The 21,576-nt window shown below is 40.8% G+C and overlaps 1 protein-coding gene across 1 annotated transcript in view; it reads right to left on the bottom strand.

The window, feature by feature from the left end:
• vps26a (VPS26, retromer complex component A) overlaps positions 1–20,051 on the bottom strand; it is a 37,617-nt gene extending 17,566 nt beyond the window's left edge. Inside the window, exons 1-4 of the mRNA XM_034188505.1 lie at positions 19,964–20,051; positions 13,414–13,563; positions 3,200–3,275; positions 2,558–2,714 (exon numbers count right to left, since the gene is read on the bottom strand). Of these exons, the coding sequence (XP_034044396.1) occupies positions 2,558–2,714; positions 3,200–3,275; positions 13,414–13,563; positions 19,964–19,966 (386 nt within the window). The 5' untranslated portion in view covers positions 19,967–20,051. The remainder of the gene's footprint in view (positions 1–2,557; positions 2,715–3,199; positions 3,276–13,413; positions 13,564–19,963) is intronic.
• Positions 20,052–21,576: the final 1,525 nt, after the last annotated feature.

Raw genomic sequence — 21,576 nt, forward strand, 5'->3', positions numbered from 1 at the left:
ACCTCGGGGGATCGGCATTTATACGAACTAGGCCTAATACTACATTTGTCTGACAGCCCATTTCAATAAAACAACTGATTTCCTCACAAATAAAGAGTAAATCACTTGTCTGTGTCTGCTTTTGTCCTATCCTTGTGTCATTTATTAAATGTGTTCTTTGTCAGCTGATGCCTCTGGCTCATAACTACTTTTTCATCTCAGCAGAAAAAAAAAAGTGACATGCACAATCAGTTTTCAAAATTAACCACGTGGACAGTAACTTACTTCACTGAAGCAATTTGCTCAGTGTTTATGTTAAAGCCGAAAACTCTGGCTTCAAGTACCTGTTATAACCAGGTAACTCTGCAATTAAATCAGTTAGTTGCTGTCTGTGATTCCTACTCGCAAGATAAAACGTCAATTTTTCCATCCATCTCTCACTGAAAACAATGGAACATCTAGTCTGTCGCTGACTGTCAACACATTGTCAGTTTTCTCTGCCTTCAGTCTAGAAGTGTTCTCACTGAGTCAAACTCTCTCACACTCAAAATGGAAAAGAAATGTCCAGGCAGCAGGAAAGATCTCTGTCTGAACTCCCTTCAAAGTTTTGAACACGCACAAAACTTTCTGATGAATTTTGCAGATATCAGCTGGCAACTCACTCATTTTCAACCGCTTATCCAGGATAGGTTCGTGGGTGCAACAGCTCCAATACAAGATCCCAAACTTCCCTTTTCCAGGCTACATTTAAACGCCTCTGACTCCAAATTTAACACCTCCTGCTGAGCACCATGGCCTCAGATTTTGAGGTGCTGATGCTCATCACAGCCACTCTACACTTGGCTGTGAATCAACCCAGTGAATGATGGTCACAGGCCAATGATGCAAACAGGACCACATCATCTGCAAAAAGCAGTGATGAGACCCTCAGTCCATTAAACTGAAGACCCTCCTCCCCCCAACTATGCCTCGATATCCTGTCCATGGATATCACTAACAGGATTGGTGATAAGGTGTAGCCCTGGCGGAGGCCAACCCCCCACAAGAAACAAGTCAGACTTCCTGCCAAGCACCTGAACACAACTGTCGCTTTGGTCAATCCTGACTGGTGTCCCAGTTCTTGCCGCTGCAAAACATCCCCACAGAATGATGCTGCCATCACCATGCTTCACTGTAGGGATGGTGCCTGGCATTCAAGCCATAAGGTTCAGTCTTTGTCTCTTCAGACCAAAGAATTTTGGTTCTTATTGTCCGAGTCCTTTAAGTGCCTCTTGGCAAACTCCAGGTGTGCTGCATTGTGCCGTTTACTAAGGAGTGGCTTCTATCTGGCCACTCTACCATACAGGCCTGATTGGTGGATTGCTGCAGAGATGGTTGTCCTTCTGGAAGGTTCTCCTCCCTCCACAAAGGAGAGCTGGAGCTCTGACGGAGTGACCATGAGGTTCTTGGTCTCCTCCCAGAATAAGGAAGGGCCTTCTCCCCCAATAGCTTAGTTTAGATGGATGGCCAGCTCTAGGAAGAGTCCTGGTGAATCTGAACTTCTTCCACTTAAAGATGATTAAGGCCACTGTGCTCATTGGGACCCTCAAAGCAGCAGAAATGTTTCTGTATCCTTCCCGATATTTGTGCCTTGAGACAATCCTGTCTCGGAGGTCTACAGATCATACATTTGACTTCATGCTTGGTCTGTACTCTGACATTCACTGTCAACTGTGGGACCTTATCTGTCGACAGGTGTGTGTCTTCCTAATTCATGTCCAATCAACTGAATTTACACCAGGTGGACTCCAATTTGTAGAAACAATAAGTGGAAACAGGATGCACCTGAACTCAATTCTGAGCTTTGTGGCAAAGGCTGTGAATACTTAAGTGCATGTGATTTCTTTGTCTTTTTTTTTTTTATAAATATGCCCCCCCCCCAAAAAAAATTTCACACATCATTATGAGATATTACGTGTAGATTTTTGTGGAAAAATGAATTTCATCCATTTTGGATTAAGGCTGTAACACAAAATGTGGAAAAAGTGAAGCACTGTGAATACTTTCCAGGTGTACTGTATGCAGATTAGTTTTGTGTCCAAGTTGAGTTTGCTTTCAAAACATGCAAATATAACAACAAATTGCATTTTAGACACTCAAACAAGAAGGGTGCCCCCCCTTAAAAAAAAAGATATTCTAAATTATATCAGGCAAAGTCCTTGTTGTCAAAGTCACTCCTAATGTGCAGCTGAGTACCTTATATGGCAGCATGATGACAATGGCGTGTGAATCTGAGGCATCAATGATTTCAATGTCTGCTTCCGACACAGAAATGGAGTCTATCTACCAAAGAGGCTCATGCAATTTCAAAACCTTTCAAAATGTGCCGGTGCTAGCAGCTTTATTGGAAGAGGCCAAACATTTCAAACAAATATATTTATCTGTATTAGAATCTCCTTTTTCAGGCTCTGCCCCCTCCCCAAATACCCACAACTGAGTGGTGCTATTCGAACGAGATGTTACATATTCTTAATAATGTCAAAATGCACTGGGGGGGGGGGGAACCCATATTATATATACAATAAATAAATAAACATACCTTAGCCTGACATTAGCTCCAGTATACGATTCATAGGGCTTCTCCACCTGCATGAACTCGAAGTCATAGCTTCTGTTCTGAGTGAGTTCTCCAGGTAAAGCCAACTCTTTCACCAAGTCCACAAACTCATGGGTGTTGCTCTTATCAGAAAACAGCTCTGTTTAAAAAATAAATAATAATAATTATAAACATTCCCCAACTTCAAACAGAATAGTTAGCATTTATTATATTTTAGTAACCACAATAACAGCAGTGGCCATAGATGACAAGTGTTTTTCCACCCTCTTTTTGTGATTGCATGGTTTTCAAAAATCCTACTCTCATAGTTTAGTTCCACCATGGCTATTAGAAACATGACAACCACATGCTCAAACCTTTTAGCCACATGGGATTGGGGGGCACTCAGTGCATTCATGTCTACACGTCCAATATGAAGTCAATTTGCATTTCAAATAACACGGAACACACAAGCTTTATTTAAAGGGCTTGTGTTTTAAACAGAGTATTTCAAGGAGCCAACAATCTCGTAACAGGAGAACAAAATCAATCAAAGTAATGCAAGCATCATTAAAACAAGCTAATCGAAGGCTGATCCGTATCTCTTGCAAATTGATAAACATGTGCCACTTCAAATCCGCTCACCAATCTGGCCGACAAACTCAATGCGAATGCCCTGGTGCTCGAGGCGCTTTCCTCCCTGCTTCACATTTAAATTCACCTGCAGGGGAAACATTTACAGTCATCAAGTATTATGTGACTCAAACATAACATGACAACTTAGCTTCCTTCAGCTGTTATGCTTTACAAAGAATCAACATTAAAGGGGCAGTCCAACCTTGGTTCCACTTTTAAAAGTTGTGGAGTTTGTCTTTTCACTCAGGACAAAAATGAATTTAACTGACGGAATACTGATTTAAAACTATAGGTCATGTTCTACCATACTACCCCTGGCAAAAATTATGGAATCACCGGCCTCGGAGGATGTTCATTCAGTTGTTTAATTTTGTAGAAAAAAAGCAGATCACAGACATGACACAAAACTAAAGTAATTTCAAATGGCAACTTTCTGGCTTTAAGAAACACTTCAAGAAATCAAGAAAAAAAATCGTGGCAGTCAGTAAGTTACTTTTTTAGACCAAGCAGAGGGAAAAAAATATGGAATCACTCAATTCTGAGGAATAAATTATGGAATCACCCTGTAAATTTTCACCCACAAAACTAACACCTGCATCAAATCAGATCTGCTTGTTAGTCTGCATCTAAAAAGGAGTGATCACACCTTGGAGAGCTGTTGCACCAAGTGGACTGACATGAATCATGGCTCCAACATGAGAGATGTCAACTGAAACAAAGGAGAGGATTATCAAACTCTTAAAAGAGGGTAAATCATCACGCAATGTTGCAAAAGATGTTGGTTCTTCACAGTCAGCTGTGTCTAAACTCTGGACCAAATACAAACAACATGGGAAGGTTGTTAAAGGCAAGCATACTGGTAGACCAAGGAAGACATCAAAGCGTCAAGACAGAAAACTTAAAGCAATGTGTCTCAAAAATGCACAACAAAACAAATGAGGAACGAATGGGAAGAAACTGGAGTCAACGTCTGAACGAACTGTAAGAAACCGCCTAAAGGAAATGGGATTTACATAGAGAAAAGCTAAACGAAAGCCATCATTAACACCTAAACAGAAAAAAAACAAGGTTACAATGGGCTAAGGAAAAGCAATCGTGGACTGTGGATGACTGGATGAAAGTCATATTCAGTGATGAATCTCGAATCGAAGGTGATGATGCTGGAACTTTTGTTTGGTGCCGTTCCAATGAGATTTATAAAGATGACTGCCTGAAGAGAACATGTAAATTTCCACAGTCATTGATGATATGGGGCTGCATGTCAGGTAAAGGCACTGGGGAGATGGCTGTCATTACATCATCAATAAATGCACAAGTTTACGTTGATATTTTGGACACTTTTCTTATCCCATCAATTGAAAGGATGTTTGGGGATGATGAAATCATTTTTCAAGATGACAATGCATCTTGCCATAGAGCAAAAACTGTGAAAACATTCCTTGCAGAAAGACACATAGGGTCAATGTCATGGCCTGCAAATATTCCGGATCTTAATCCAATTGAAAATCTTTGGTGGAAGTTGAAGAAAATGGTCCATGACAAGGCTCCAACCTGCAAAGCTGATCTGGCAACAGCAATCAGAGAAAGTTGGAGCCAGATTGATGAAGAGTACTGTTTGTCACTCATTAAGTCCATGCCTCAGAGACTGCAAGCTGTTATAAAAGCCAGAGGTGGTGCAACAAAATACAAGTGATGTGTTGGAGCGTTCTTTTGTTTTTCATGATTCCATAATTTTTTCCTCAGAATTGAGTGATTCTATATTTTTTTCCCTCTGCTTGGTCTAAAAAAGTAACCGTTACTGACTGCCACAATTTTTTTTCCTGATTTCTTATAGTGTTTCTTAAAGCCAGAAAGTTGCCATTTGAAATGACTTTAGTTTTGTGTCATGTCTGTGATCTGCTTTTTTACTACAAAATTAAACAACTGAATGAACATCCTCCGAGGCCGGTGATTCCATAATTTTTGCCAGGGGTTGTATATCAAGTTGAAATCCGAGACAATTAGAAATTCCCCCATGACATATTTAGTTTCACAGGGACCCTCTCACTGGTACCAGATGCTTCTAATGACATTTTTTGTGTTTGGTATGACAAGAAGTGGTTTGTTTAGGGTTTTTAGTTTGCCATGTGCCATTACATTATATAGCCGGTTCGGCCGTGATTTTGTTTTTGTTTTAAATCAGTACTGCGCCAATGAAATTAATTTTTCTCCTGAGTGAAAAGAAACTCCACAACTTTTAAAAATGGAACCAAAGTTGGACTTCCCCTTTAATGTTGAGACAGTTAAGAATTGGGATGAATGAAACTGTTAAAAGCAGTTACCTATGTCATGGGGCAAGTTACAAATCACAACTTTCCATGAGAGAATTTCAAATTGTCCTGGATTTGAACTTCCCCCATGACATCTATATAAGCATATTTGTTGGAAGGCCAATCAAAAGCTCATCATGGCTGTAAATCAGAAGTGTCAGTTTTAAGCCCCTTTCACATCGGGCCTGCTTTGAGTTGCATTAGCTGCATCTCTAATAACGCAGGAATGTCTGCGTCAGTTGTGCGCAGCAGAGGGTGAGAAGGTTGAAGAGGTCAGAGGAGCTGCAGCCAGACTGTAATGAGCAGGTGTGCGCTCTGATTTCTCTTCTAGTTTACATCTTCTTGTGCTGCGCTGCAGGTGTGCGCTCTGATTTCTGTTAACGTTTATCATTCTGCCTGTGACCGCGGAGCAGCAGCTGGCATTCGCACGCGTGAACCATCCATGAGTGGATGTGGAGATGTCCTCTGTGAGGAGTTAGACTGGATGTGGACATGTCCTGTTGCTGGCAATCTGTCTGTGAGCAGGACTTATGGACTTTATTTAACACAATCATGAGAGAACTTGAGGAGGTGAGTGAGGAGGAGCTGCCTGTCGCAGGTTGTAATGAGCTTTTTTTTTTTCTTTTAACTGTTCACACGTGCTGTTTGAGTGGTATAGTTTTACTGCACTGGTATAAAAAGTTCAATCCTGTGTGATTTATAGCTCAGCAACAATGGAGCACAGCAGGAATCATAAATTGGCATCAGGTAATGTTATATTGTATGGTTGTGGCATCCAGTCACATTAAGTACCGATAAGTTGCCTCAACTTGCGAGAAAACTACTTTTCTGCGTCCTATGCTCGATGTAGAAAAAAATTAAGCATGTTTAATTTTTGCCGTCCGTTTCGCCCTTTGCTCCCCTCACGGTGTTGTGGCGTTACGCTGCATCACCTGGGCACTATGTTGCATCAACTTGGCGTTGTCATGACGCAACTCGAAGCAGGCCCGGTGTGAAAGGGGCTTTACTCTCTAATGGATGGTCACATACAGGGACTGAGTGAAAAGTGGCAGAAGAGTTTTACCATAAATCAAGACAACTATGACAAGGCAGTGGCAGCCCTTAGTTTGGGTAAAGGAGAAAAGTGGCAAGATGGAGCTGCATCCAGGTTTTGGTGTAACAAGCATTTAAACTTAAGATTGAAACCAGACAGGTAAGTTAGACGCCCATTAATTTTATTCTGTAATGATTTGGAAAAACTAGCTTTATCCAATTCAGTGGTGATGTTTAAACCCTCATGAAAGCTTCCAGCAGCTTTAACATTAGTGTTAATCTTTTTTTACTGAAGAAAAATCCAACTTTTAATGTGTGTTAGATAACATGTTTGTGTATGATAGAGTCATTGTTAATGTCATCTTTTACTGAAGAATAATCAAACTTTTAATTTGGACGTGCCAATCACCACTTTCCCCAAGGGGAAATTCAAATCCCTGTTTTCCACTAATGTACATATACCATCACCTACATTTCACTCATGTTTTATGTGCTGTGTTTCAGCTGCTGTAATGTAAGAAATCTTCACATCCAGTGGTGACAAGAGAAGATTTATTTGACACCATTCAGCGTTGCCATGTTCAGGTGGGCCATGGTCGTGAGAAGACAAGGGATGAGGTTTGTGCAAACTATTCCTGCATTTGATATGATGTCATCAGCATCTTCCTTAAGACATGTTCAACATGCTCCACCAGACAACGTGTGGTCAAGCGTCCATCAGGACGGCCTATCATTTCCCTAGCATTCCTGGCCCGTGTTCAAGTTGATTTGATAGACATGAGCAGCTGTCCTGATGGCGAGTACAAATGCATCCTGCACATGCAAGACTATTTCACTAAGTTCAGCCAGGCCTATCCACTCACGTCCAAGGTCGCTACAGAAGATGCTGAAAATACAGACAGAAGAAGTGTTCTGCTTGTTTGGTGCCCCACATATTTTGCAGTCTGACAATGGGAGAGAATAGTCCACGAGAGACCCAGACATCCCCAGTCTCAAGGCTGTGTTGAACATGCTAATGGTGACTTACAAATGAAACTTGGAGAACGCATGGAAAATAATGGTCACAATTGGAGCTGTGGGTTAAAATTAATCATACATTCAATCAACACTTCAACATCTGCACCAACCAGAACTACACCTTATGAGACTGTTTTTGGTCAGTGTTAGGAGTCATCTGGCTGAACTGGAATAATTAGCAGGCCAACAAGACCACCTTGAGGAACAGCACATAGACAACTTTAATGAAGAAGATCCACCTACTGTGAAATTCGAAACAACCACACCGTCAGAAGCTCTATCTCCATCATACACCAAGCTACTGCTACAACTGAATCACCAGAACCTCTTCAGTCACGACACAGAACATCACATCTCCAGTATCAACCACACACTCAGCCAGTCCACCTGACACTTAGCCTTTGAAGCGTGGCCTTGAAGTTCTATTCATGCAAGATCCAACAGTGGCCGACAAAAAAAAAAAAAAAAGAGGACTGTGAAATGAAAATTGTGAAATCCAAGGAAAATTTACAGAGAGTCTAGGGCCTGCGGGGCACCAGAAACCAAATTAATTTTGTATCTAATGATATATTTTCAGCATCTCCTGGAAGAAAAAAAAAAGATCTCAAAAGAAGTGCATATTTAAATGACCCTAGATTCAACCATTCATTTGAACTGTCAGTGATAATGTTGAAATAACAGAATATGATGTGGAAGTAGGACCTGGAATGATTTTCCTTTTAATTGTAAACCAAATTATGCATTAACTCAGAACAATTAAACTACATGAAATTCATGAAGACTGAAAAGACTGTTAAAGCATTTCAAAAACCACAGCTAAAGCGTCTAGAATATTTTGAAAATCAGGCTAAAATATCAATAACATACCTTATAGTAAAAGTCACATATTGTTGTGTAAATTCCTGTAAATTTGTCTTTTTGCCAATGAAAAAAGTCTATATTAATAAAAACTCATTTACATTCTTGTGTAAATTCATGTAAACCCATTCAAAGCCATAGTCTTTTTTCCAGTGAAAGAAAGTCTAAATTAATAATAAAGTCACATAATTTTGTCTAAAATCCTGTTTGAACAGCACAATGTTTATTTTCCAGGGAGAGAAAAATTCTTGCCGTGTTTCTTGACAGCACAGTTCACTTTTCCTGTTTATTTTTCAGGTGTGTTGATGAAGCCAGCGACAATTCCACGGATTCTTGTCCTTATCAAACTTTTTCAAACATGGGCGCAATTTGGTGGGGGATAGGGCGGCATGTCCCCCCCCACCTTCTGACATATGTGTGTGTACTTGAAACATGCTATGGCAGTCTTATGTGCAAACCATGTCAGAACAGTATCTTTGGTTCTGCAAGTTTGTATTTTTAGCAGCATTGACTTGTTTACAACAACTGTTGGTTTGTCACATTCAGAATTTTCTGGGACTGCATTTGCCCAGATTTGAAACCAAAAATAGTTGCCTCTAGGGACTAATGTCTACACATAAGTATCAGTGGACCATATGCTAATTTACTAATTTCTGAAAGTTAGAAAAAGAAATCAGAAAAGCTATCTGGGACCTCAGAAAGCCCATCTGCAATTATTGCTTGATCTCCAAAATCAAGATATGCAAGCGAAATTATGTTCAGTATGAGTGTTGTCATTAGTTCCACTTCGAAAATTAAATTCATGATAAGTAATTTATCCTAAACTTATGATCTGTTGTTTTTTCAAACTTGTGCAAAAACAAATCTTGAGAAAAAAAATACAGTATGCGATAGTTAATAATTAAGAGCCTGTTCTTTCATATTTATGAATACATTTTACCGTATTGAAGTTTTTTTAATGAAAACTCAACCTATCATTCTTTTTGAGTTCTACACATGTGGTGATACCTTATTTACACCAGGATGTTAATAAAAATCAATGCTAGCTATTCTCAGAATAAAGGACTTATATTCACAGTTTCAAATTGCATAAGTCAAATGGTGTCCACTCTATGGTCTTCTCAAAACATTAAAATTACTGTTCTGGATGCTCAGAATGCATCTGAGCTTATCTAGAAACCGCTGGCTTCTGGGGGCCTAAAAGCGCCCCCCAGACCCCCGGCCTATGGGCTTCGGCCCTCGCACTTTGTCCCCCCCCCCCCAATTTCTAGTTCTAAATTGCGCCCTTGTTTTCAAACCATCTTTCTCACCATCTTTGCTCTGTCTGAAGTCGCTCCGTGACACAGACATGCTGCAAAATACTTCTTTTAAAAACTAGAGAGCTCTAAAAGTTTGCAATGTCCACATGCTACATTTAGCTTAAGTGTCTTGCAAGAGCCACACAGCGTCGCCGCAGCAATCAACCAGTCCCGCTTTACGACAACTGCCGCAACAGCTACGCTTTGAGTGGCATTTTTTCCTCCGCGAAGTTCCGCGGATCTGAGGACACCGATTTGTATCTGTAACACACAGATCAGTGTCCGCAGACTTATAAAATTTGCACGATGTCAGAGAGAGAAAAAAAAAAAAAAAAAAAAAAAAAGACAGGGAAAGGCTTTGCGATAGGCATTTTAAAAACTCAGTGTGAATCACAAATACAGAGTACAACCCCTGGCAAAAATTATGGAATCACTGGCCTCGGAGGATGTTCATTCAGTTGTTTAATTTTGTAGAAAAAAAGCAGCTCACAGACATGACACAAAACTAAAGTCATTTCAAATGGCAACTTTCTGGCTTTAAGAAACACTATAAGAAATCAGGAAAAAAAAAATTGTGGCAGTCAGTAACGGTTACTTTGTTAGACCAAGCAGAGAGGAAAAAAATATGGAATCACTCAATTCTGAGGAAAAAATTACGGAATCATGAAAAACAAAAGAACACTCCAACACATCACTAGTATTTTGTTGCACCACCTCTGGCTTTTATAACAGCTTGCAGTCTCTGAGGCATGGACTTAATGAGTGACAGTACTCTTCATCAATCTGGTTCCAACTTTCTCTGATTGCTGTTGCCAGATCAGCTTTGCAGGTTGGAGCCTCGTCATGGACCATTTTCTTCAACTTCCAAAGATTTTCAATTGGATTAAGATCCGGACTATTTGCAGGCCATGACATTGACCCTATGTGTCTTTTTGCAAGGAATGTTTTCACAGTTTTTGCTCTATGGCAAGATGCATTATCATCTTGAAAAATGATATCATCCCCAAACATCCTTTCAATTGATGGGATAAGAAAAGTGTCCAAAATATCAACGTAAACTTGTGTATTTATTGATGATGTAATGACAGCCATCTCCCCAGTGCCATTACCTGACATGCAGCCCCATATCATCAATGACTGTGGAAATTTACATGTTCTCTTCAGGCAGTCATCTTTATAAATCTCATTAGAACGGCACCAAACAAAAGTTCCAGCATCATCACCTTGCCCAATGCAGATTCGAGATTCATCACTGAATATGACTTTCATCCAGTCATCCACAGTCCACGATTGCTTTTCCTTAGCCCATTGTAACCTTGTTTTTTTTTTTTGTTTAGGTGTTAATGATGGCTTTTGTTTAGCTTTTCTGTATGTAAATCCCATTTCCTTTAGGCGGTTTCTTACAGTTCGGTCACAGACGTTGACTCCAGTTACCTCCCATTCATTCCTCATTTGTTTTGTTGTGCATTTTCGATTTTTGAGAAATATTGCTTTAAGTTTTCTGTCTTGACGCTTTGATGTCTTCCTTGGTCTACCAGTATGTTTTCCTTTAACAACCTTCCCATGTTTGTATTTGGTCCAGAGTTTAAGCCCAGGTTACACAGACGGTTTTGTCAGCGGGTAGTACGTAGACTGAAGTTCGCAGTAGTTCTGGCTGTTTTCGCGGTGGAAAGGGGCAGAGCATTTCGCCGGCGTTTTGAGTGCCGTACTAGCCGCAAATATGCGGATAAAACGTTGCCAAATCCGCCGAATAAAGCGGCATTTTGACGCCGTAGCATCCGGCACACGTCAGAACTGGGTATTAACCCCCGTTGCCTATCCTTTACAATCGTAGGTTAATACGCGCGTGAGAACGGCAGTGTTCTGCTGCCGCCGATAATGCCCTGTGTACCGCTGGATTTATCCAGGCAAATCCTGCGTTACTCCAGGAACTTTTGCATATAGGCACCGCCCCCAGAGTATAATAGGCTGAAGCAGCTGTCACTGCAGGGGGAGGGAGATCATACTCAGCCTTTTATTCTCCTTCCTTTTCCCCTCCTCAACGTGTTGCTCGTCTCCACCACAGGGCTACCCTCTGCTTCTGAACCAGACCTCTTGGTAAGTCTTTGCCGCTGCCAATTTTCTTTTAGGAGGCATACTGGAGCTTCTCTGCAAAAATATCTGGAGCTGGCCACGAGTGAGAGGCCTGCATGCAGCGCGCTAGCGTTTTTATATTGACCACCGCCTATCGGCCGTTTGGAACACCATTAACTGGGAGGTGGCGTTTAGAATGGCGTACTGTCCGCCAGCGCTGCCGTTTTGTCTGCTTCTGTCGCCGGTTAAAATGCCTTTGAGGACGCCGATGTGGGCTCTATCGCTGTTTTACACGCCGTTGGTTAGGGATACAATGCCGGCCGCCAATTACGGCGATGTAAACTGCGGCACTAAAGGAAGGGGCAGGATGAAACAGCGATTAAAAAGTATCAAACACCGTTGTTCGCGTTGTCTCCGTCGTCACGCGAATTCTCCAGGAGCGCTCCCGGAATTATTCGACATGTTGAATAATGTTTTCAACGATTCCCAGTAAAGCGGGAACTAAGCCACGGCCCCTAGTGCCAGCGTTAACAACGGCGTTTGATCCTTAAGACGGCCAAAAACTCTTCCGGGACGCTTCCGGGAGCTCTTACCGTCTATATGTAAACGGGGCTTTAGACACAGCTGACTGTGAACAACCAACATCTTTAGCAACATTGCGTGATGATTTACCCTCTTAAGAGTTTGATAATCCTCTCCTTTGTTTCAATTGACATCTCTCGTGTTGGAGCCATGATTCATGTCAGTCCACTTGGTGCAATAGCTCTCCAAGGTGTGATCACTCCTTTTTAGATGCAGACTAACGAGCAGATCTGATTTGATGCAGGTGTTAGTTCTGGGGATGAAAATTTACAGGGTGATTCCATAATTTATTCCTCAGAATTGAGTGAGTCCATATTTTTTCCCTCTGCTTGGTCTAAAAAAGTAACCGTTACTGACTGCCACAATTTTTTTTTCTTGATTTCTTAAAGCCAGAAAGTTGCCATTTGAAATGACTTTAGCTTTGTGTCATGTCTGTGATCTGCTTTTTTTTTCTACAAAATTAAACAACTGAATGAACATCCTCCGAGGCTGGTGATTCCATAATTTTTGCCAGGGGTTGTACAAGACTAACACACCCCCACCCCATGATGAAATCCGCGGAATTCCTCGGATCTGCTGAGTTTTCACAGCCCTGAAAAATGAAAATAGACAGAGAGAATATAGTTGATGATGCTGAAGGTACTCCCCACTAGAAGATTCGGAAGTTAGCAAGAGAAAAGTACCTCAAAGTACGTGACAAAAATTACACAAAGTTCGACATTTTTCCAGAAGACTGATAAATTTAACCAATTCTGAAAATAATAGCTGATGGTCATCTGACGATCAGAAGACTAAAGCTTCAGCTCTCCTAAGGCAGCGTAAGTCTAGCCCCACATCAAGAGTCTATTTCTCATTGTTCTCTGTAAAAAGCCATTCCCCAAAATGGACAGGTATATACTGCAGAGGATCCTCACAATGCTGACTGAGAACTGTCTCATAACATGACAAGTAAATTAAACCATCCTTCAAGTGTGTTCAACTTTGCAGATGTTGCTTATAGAAATGTGTGAAGGATCTGCCAGTTACTTTGAAAGGATTAAAATTTCTAGTTTACCTTCCCAGACACAGACTCTCCGTCGTAGAACAGATAATGTTTCTCTACTTTCCCATCTTCGGTCTTCAACTCAGCTGTTTTTCTGTTTTCTGCATCGTTCAGCAGTACGTCTATCTCACAGACAGGACCAAATAAACCCCCAAGAAAACTCTGGAGAAACAGCACAAAAGTCACAGAAACACAAAAATGACAGTGCAGTAAACGCACTGCAACACCAAGTGCTTTTCAAGGACAGCAGGCTGTGTAAATGTCTTATGATGAAAATACAAGATTGCTGAATATAAACACACACTCAAGAATGTAACAATATGATTTGTGCCCTTCTTAGAACAGTCAAATTGCGAATTTAAATGTTTTCTTTAATAATGATAAAAAAAAACAGTCACATTGAAGAACAAATTATTTTGTCCATGTGTTCCAGAAAGTTCATTCTTGCTGGGTCAGGATTATGCCTCATGCCCCCAGACATCATGTCAACTGAGAATGGTTCTCCTAATCAAAAAGACAAGGCTGTATAAAATATGAGACACAGACAAAGAGAAAGACAGTAGGGCTGCCATAACTAGTCACAACTATGTCGACTATTGAAACCATCGACAACGAATTTTGTAGACGAGTCATTTACTTTGAACCAATGAAGCAGTACTTTGATCTGCTGTTTCGTTGGATCTTTGCTTTGCTCCTCTTCAGAAGCGGCAACTCCACTTCTTATCCCCTCTCAAAGCCATTAAAATATGTCAACCGTGAGTCACTTTTGTGCGGATTAAAGTGACTAAATGGGACTCCTGTCTTGTGAAAAAGAAATGAGAATCGTCCTCCGTTTTGTTGCTCCAAATGCTGCACCGCTGAGTCAAGTTAGAAAGACAGAGTCCGCTCGGAATTAATAACTTCAAAGTGAGTTGTCATTTAAATCAAATGACACCTCTTTCCAAACATTGTAATACAAACAACAAACTGCAATCGATCAGAATGTTTTTTTCCCCTCCCAAAATGAGACATCCTGGCTGACATGCAGCAAGCCCAAGAGTGTATGGCTGCAGACCTGCAGACTCCAGCAGCCGGCTGAGCTCAACTCAGACATATGGAGAGACATCCATGCTGTTAATGTCTGAAAGGAAATGCTTTTGACAAAAGCTACAGATTTTTTTTCTATCCACGTCAACAGATCAAGGCTCCACCATGTAGAGTTTATTTATGTGCAGAGACTAAGGATCCAGTGACCAATTTCGTATCTATTTACTTTAAGACTCAATAAAATGTTGTTGACACAGAAAACCTGCAAAGCTACTTGTAGCACACAAAAAAAAAAAATTCACAGAAGGTATTGATAAGGGAATCGTATTGATAAGCGGAATTGATAATGGTATCAATAGATAAAATGCGATAAGCTGCAATTTACGCATGATCAGAGTAATTACAAAAATAATTGTTGACTAATCGACAAAATAGTCATTTATGGCAGCTCTAAAAGACAGAGAGAGATCAAATAAAATGGAGCGAGCCAAAATCCCCAACAAATGGATGACAAAATGTATAACTATTCTGAAATGCAATTAGTATTTTAAATCAACTGACAAAGAAAATGACCTAACACTCATGAATCATCAGTTTCAGTTGTTTCCAGATATTATGTATTGTTACTTTCTTATCTGTAAATTAAATGGTTTTGGAGCAGGTACAGATGTTGAGGCACATTCTCTGGCCCACATATAAGACAGTTTCTCCTATCACAGCAGAAAAGCCAATAATGCCTTTAAAGTTGTCAGGGGTGTCTGCCTTGGTGGCTTCCCTCACTAATCTCTTTCTTGTGCAGTCGCTCAATTTTTAGAACTGCCTACTAAAGGCAGATATGAGAATATTTGCATTAATGACTAATGTAAATAATAATGTAAATACATATGCAACGCTCTGTTTTCTGTGGGTTATAGCACATATCTGGTTGGCAGGACTGAGCCAGTGAATTTACTTTGAGAATATTACTCTTAAACTATCTATATTTTGACATTTTACTTATAAGGCATTGACTGTTAAAAGTTTTTTCACCACAAACTTTTTTCTGTTGTTACTACGAGTGCAGTGCCTGTAGGAAGCTTGCATTCCTATAGGGAATTGGGAGCTAAAAAATGTAATTTAAAAAAAAAGACCATCACCAGATGAATATCGCATAATAATGCCAAATACTACCACCAGACCAAGTGAACTCTAAAGTGTTGTGAAATGCTATCACCAGAATGCTGTGCTTTCAAATGCCACCAGTTATATTATAAAATAATAATCATAACCAATGAATATACCTGTACAGTATTTAGCACAGTGCTTTAATTTTCCCTCGAAATATTTCATTTTACAAACTATAGCTTGTCATTTTTGAACGGTTTATCTATTAAAGAGTAAAAACTGAAAAATCAATTGTAAGGCCTGAAAGAAGTTTCTGTAGGAAGTATTTTCGCCATAAGCTCAAGTGAGACAGGTAAGTGCTGGCTTTTTAAATACTTGAAAGACACTGGACTCAAGAGGATTTAGTACTGCTATAACAGACTGATGCAAAAGGTTTCAGCAATGCAACAATAAGGATGCCTCCTACCATTAAATGCCATAGAAGAAGAGAGGTGCGCTTGATTTTATCCACAGGGTCATGTTTTGAAAGGAGCGCGTTTCGTGTAAAAATAAAGCCATTTTTTTTTAAGTTAGCGGTTTTATATCATGAAATAAATGGAACAAATTTTGACAGAAATCCATATATAAAAGGAGATTTTGCAAGACAGACACACCACGGAGGACGCCATCTTGGTAGTACCAATGTTACAATGTCAAAATAAAGGTTTTGAAAATTAATCCCAAAAATATTCATAATAAAGGATGCACATCATTGTGCCATGCACAAGCCACATCCAAAAGCTGAGGTCGATCTGACAAACAGTCAGAAAGATATGTGAGCCACAAACCCACACACAGACATTTCTTGCTTTACAGATAGATTCTGCTGTGGCTATTTGCAACACATCTGTTTTTGCAGGAACTGTGTGAATTTGCAGCAGACACTTCAAATTCAATTGATGAAACTGCCTCTTGTAGAATTGACGAGGTGTTTGTTTTTTAACACTTGCTCATGTTTTTAATTTGGTAATTTTAATTATATTTTAATTATAATTTTAATTATGTTTTTAAAGTGGCACAAATGAGTCATCTATTGTGTATCTGGGCTTACACTGAGGGACAGGGTGGGAAACTCAATCAGTCGAGAGGGAGTTAAGCCTCGGTCCCACCGAGTGAAGAAGGAGCCACATACCCTGTTTTTTTGTTTCGTGAGCTATTGTGGCAGTATAGTGGCTCAGAGTGGCTCTTAGAGGCATCATCTTCAGCAAACGAGGCTCCTCTCTGAGCGTGGCGCTAATTTCAAGATGTTCAAAATTTAGCAACAACAGCGTGGCGCAGTTTGTGTTCGAGTTACTACGGGGTTTATCGAGGATTATAGAGGCAAATGCGTGGCACTTGCGGGACTACAGAGGCCTCTTCTCTGAACTACCTGGCAGCTACGTGGGCTAGCATGCCTCGCTATGTCTCGTATTTGCCCCGCCCAAACCTTAGAGCTACGCCCGGATCCACGTAGTGACTCTGCCCGCCTCTATATGAACTCGTTCCACCTCGCTCTGCCACCATTTTGCGACAGACCACACAAGCAAGGACGACGAAGGACACACAAACACTACAACTACGAGAAGGATGGTTGGAAAAAAGCACCCCAGAAAAGTGCTACCCGTGCAACAGGTGCAGCTTCACCTCCATCACCTGCGCCATCTGAGCCCGGTTCCTCAGCACTACCATCTGAGGAGGCCCTCGAGATGACGGTGGATGTCTCGGTCAGACCCACCCCAGCAGCTGGGCAGCCAAGCCGGACTCAGGAGGAGCAGGAGTGTGCGAAGCAAAGGAAGAGAAGGCCTCCAGTTATTCTGCCGGAGGAAACGACGGCTGAGTTGTCTGAGTGGTGGTGCGGTGCGGCCTACCTATACACCAGGCGGGACGTGCAGTACCACCACATCGCGTGGAAGAGGGCTGAGATTGCCAAGAAAGCTGAGGAGCATGGCATAACCTGTGAGTCTGACAAACTGTGCTTTTTATTAATGTGTTTGGTGCGTTTTCCCCCCCGAGTTTCCGAGTGTTTGGCGCGTGTGCTTTTTAATGTGTTTTTAATGTCTGGTGCGCGCTTTTTTCAGAGTGTTTGGCGTGTGTGTGCTTTTTAATGTGTGTTTGGTGCGCGCTTTTTTCCGAGTGTTTGGCGCGTGTCTACGTGTGCTTTTTAATGTGTGTTTGGTGCACGCTTTTTTCCGAGTGTTTGGCGCGTGTGGTTTTTTATTGTGCTTGCAGCATGTGTGCCTGTGGGAGGGGTGGGGGGTAGGACCAAAGGTGTGTTGGTGTGCTAACATCACGTTACACAGCACTGCGTGGCTCATACATGGCTTAGCGTGGCTTAGCATGGCTGATACGAGCCATTCGAGGCTCTAATGACCTGTTGGTCGTGGCTTCTACGTTGCACGTGCGGGGTACAGAGAGGCACCTTGGTAGTGGATAAGTGTTAGATGACAACGTGGGTCATTCTTCGAATAATCCCCACACCCCATGTGTGGCTCCTTCTTCAGCCTTCATTATTCGGTGGGACCGAGGCTTTAGAGTGGAGCCGCTGATTCTTCACATAGGAAGGAGCCAACTGAGGTCGTTCAGCCATGTGATGGGGTTGCCCCTTGGCAGTCCACGAGGGAGGTATTCCAGATATGTGCAACTTGGAGGAGGTCTTGGGGAAGACCCAGGACACACTGGAAGAATTATATTTCCTAGCTGGCTTGGGAATACCTCAGGATCCCCAAGGAAGAATTAGAGGACTTGGATGAGGACAAGGAAGTGTGGGCTCATCTGCCACCATGACCCAGACCAGTGGCAAAAAATGAATGTAAGTGTTGTTTCCTCTCTAGGGCTCATTTACAGTAATGACAAAAAGTTGTAAGATTAGCCATAGCCACATATTCTATCCATTCTTCAATTCTGGTTACTTTCTTGTTGTGTTCTGTATTTGCCCCTGTACTGGGCATCACTTGTAGCTGCTTGCTTAAAATGTTAACTGTAAAGACTCTAGCAATGAGCACATCATGTGCAGTGTTTACAAGACAGGCAAACTACATGTCAGTTCAACCTCAGCTGTTCAGAACTTTTTGATAACGAAGTGGCTACAGGTACGTACATCCGTATCTTCTGTGGGACTGCTAAAGGTACGGACCGAGGCTCACTGAGTGGACGTACATGACACCGGTGGGAAATACACACGTGGAACAAGAAGCTCTTAACAGACAGTTTATTTTTTCTCCCTTGTTTCAGAAGCCATAACTGGCAACTGTCTTCTAGTGTTAATGGAGGTTAGCCTGTAAGCTCGCCATCGTGCTGATAATCATTCGAGTACATTTGTTTAATGAAGCTGCTGTAATTTAAGAAATTAATCAAATGTAAATGAAGAAATTCATCAAAATATCAATGTAAATTGTGAAGGTGTTTTGCTTCTTTCATCATCCAGCCACCTCAAGTTCCAAGCACTGTTTTCTAAGCAAGGCGGAAAGAATTGTACGTGACACCGGACCTTTAGCCGCATATGGTACGGGTACTGACATATTTGCGCATAATGATTGGTTGGTAAGACACCCTCCGTATCTTTAGAACGGTCTCTGGAGATATGGGTCTGTACCCGTACCCACTGCCTTCTGATAATTCGTCCAGCAAGTGGAAAACACATCTACGGGATATTACATAGGCAAGACAGGGTTGCTTTTTTGTTGATCTGGTGCAAAGATCACCAGATGCAATAAACTTTGTGGTCATTACATTGTAGCTGAAAAATAATGTAAAGTTTAAGAATCAGAAGCAAATCAAATTTTTTCAACGTTTCTCATTAAATCAGTAGTTCAAAAATCGAAGTTGAGCCAGTGTTTATTCGCGCCTACATAATCACATGATCAAAAACACTTCCATCAAAGTCAGTGGGTAATTTATTAACTATCTTCATCTTAACTTGGTACACAATTTAGTTTTTCAGCCATCTGACTAAATTAAAGAGACTTGAACTTCCCAAGTTGTACAAGCTTTATTAAAATGTATAAACCATGTTACGGGGGAAATATACCGCTGCACTTCACAATCTCGCTGTCACACCTAACACATACTAGCTAACGTGTCAACAAGCTAATCCAAATAACGGTGACATTTCTCCTAGAACAGCCCTGGGAACCTCCGCAACCGTCCTTAGAGTTAACAAATTCCAGTAAAATTGCTTCAACCAACATGTTTGCTGTAATTATTATCATCACTGCTAAAGCTGCAGCATGTTTTAAGCTAAAACAGTCGGAGGCTGAGAGACGGCCTCGTACGAGGCTAATATGTCCACCCAGTTGTGTCTAAAGAACATAACTACACTAACTACCAAACGAGACTGCAAACTCATGTCACCGTCGACGTCTTTAACAACAAACTTTGTGGCAGGTTTTTCAGTCTTGTTTGTTTTCACACTTACCATCTCTACGGTACAGTAGAAGCTAAAAGTTAGCCTCGCTCAATGTAGCCAATCTGATCCAGGAGGCAGCGGTATCAAGGTTTACAGTCATGTGACCTGCGCCACGTGCGTGTGTGTGGGCGGGGCATCCAAAATTAAAACGTGCTCCCCTCTGAAAATTACTTTATGAAACACCAAATTATAGTCTTCTACGACGGCGGCGTTTTAGGGTCACATAGATTTTTTGAAGACTTTGAGAATACAGTCGTAATATTACGAGAATAAAGTCGTGACTTTTTTCCCGTAATATTAAGACTTTATTCTCGAAGTCCAAAAATCAAACAAACAAACAAACAAACAAAATTCAATGTGGCCCTAAAACTCCGTCGTAGTCTTCAAATAAAGCAACAGCTAATATTTTGATTAGGATTTCGGTGAAACACTGTATAAAGAAGTCTGAAAAAAAATGATGACACTGCATCATGGAACATTGTCAAATATTTAGGATAATAAGCCTTAATTAAGATACAGTATTTCATGAGACATAAACATATTCGCACATTATATTGAACATTGTCAGAATTCTGAAAGATAAATGCAATGAAGTTCTTAAAAAATAAATACATTGCTAAAAGCTATAGTGCGTAGGATTTAGTGTCATCTAGTGTTGAGGTTGTATATTGCATTTCTGCAGCTTCAAACTATAGCAATGTTTTTACCTTCACGTTTGGACAAGTTCGGTGATGGAGGTTTACGCTCAGTTGCCTTCTTTTGTGATAAGCAATATGTACACTCTAAAAAAGTAACAGCTGTGGCAACGAGAAAAATTGATGTAACAATTTGCATAGTTTTTTTTAAGTTATATCAACTTAGTTATTTCAACTTCAACTGAGTCAGTGTCTCGTGTCATCAGCAGTTAAACAAATTGATGGGCTTAAATTACTCATCTCGACAAAGATGCGAGATGAATTCAGTGGGAGAAAACCTGGATACAAATACTCCATTGCTGTACTGACCTGTGGTCAGTTATCTTGAGGCCTTTAGAGAACAGAGCCCAGTTTAGCTAAAACTGAAATTTACAAATGTACTCAAATGACTTAACATCTTCTGTTACTAAAATGAATTAATGAAGTTATTAATGCATATCCAGTTTCTTTACTGATGGAAACGGACTGACAGTGGGGAGTAACTTATAGTGCATGCATGTGTACAATAATTGGAATATTCTTCAGTTGAGTGTGTTGAACACATGCCTTACACTGCGAAAAAAGTTCTACCAACAAAGTATTGCGTTGTTGTGTTTTTTTCTTCCAATGAAATAATCACAAATAATGCTCAAATGAAATGTCATGGAGTTGTAGTTTTTACTTTGTCCACTAGATGGTGGTATCTTTTTGTTTTTTTTAATAAAGGGTTTCAATACAAACTGAAGACCAATGTGCTTTTGAAATCTCCACCATCTCGTCGGCTCAGGAACCAAACAAACAACAAATCTTTCATTTGATCTAATTTTGCCACCTTTACTGAGTGACATGCTGGCTTACCACTCAGTGAAGCACAACACTGAATAAGTTATAGGCGTCTGTGGCTGTGATTGAAGAAACTGAACACAGTGTGGGATGAGGATTTTCTTA

This window comes from Thalassophryne amazonica, chromosome 2, assembly GCF_902500255.1.
Source record: "Thalassophryne amazonica chromosome 2, fThaAma1.1, whole genome shotgun sequence".
Classification (NCBI taxonomy): Eukaryota; Metazoa; Chordata; class Actinopteri; order Batrachoidiformes; family Batrachoididae; genus Thalassophryne; species Thalassophryne amazonica.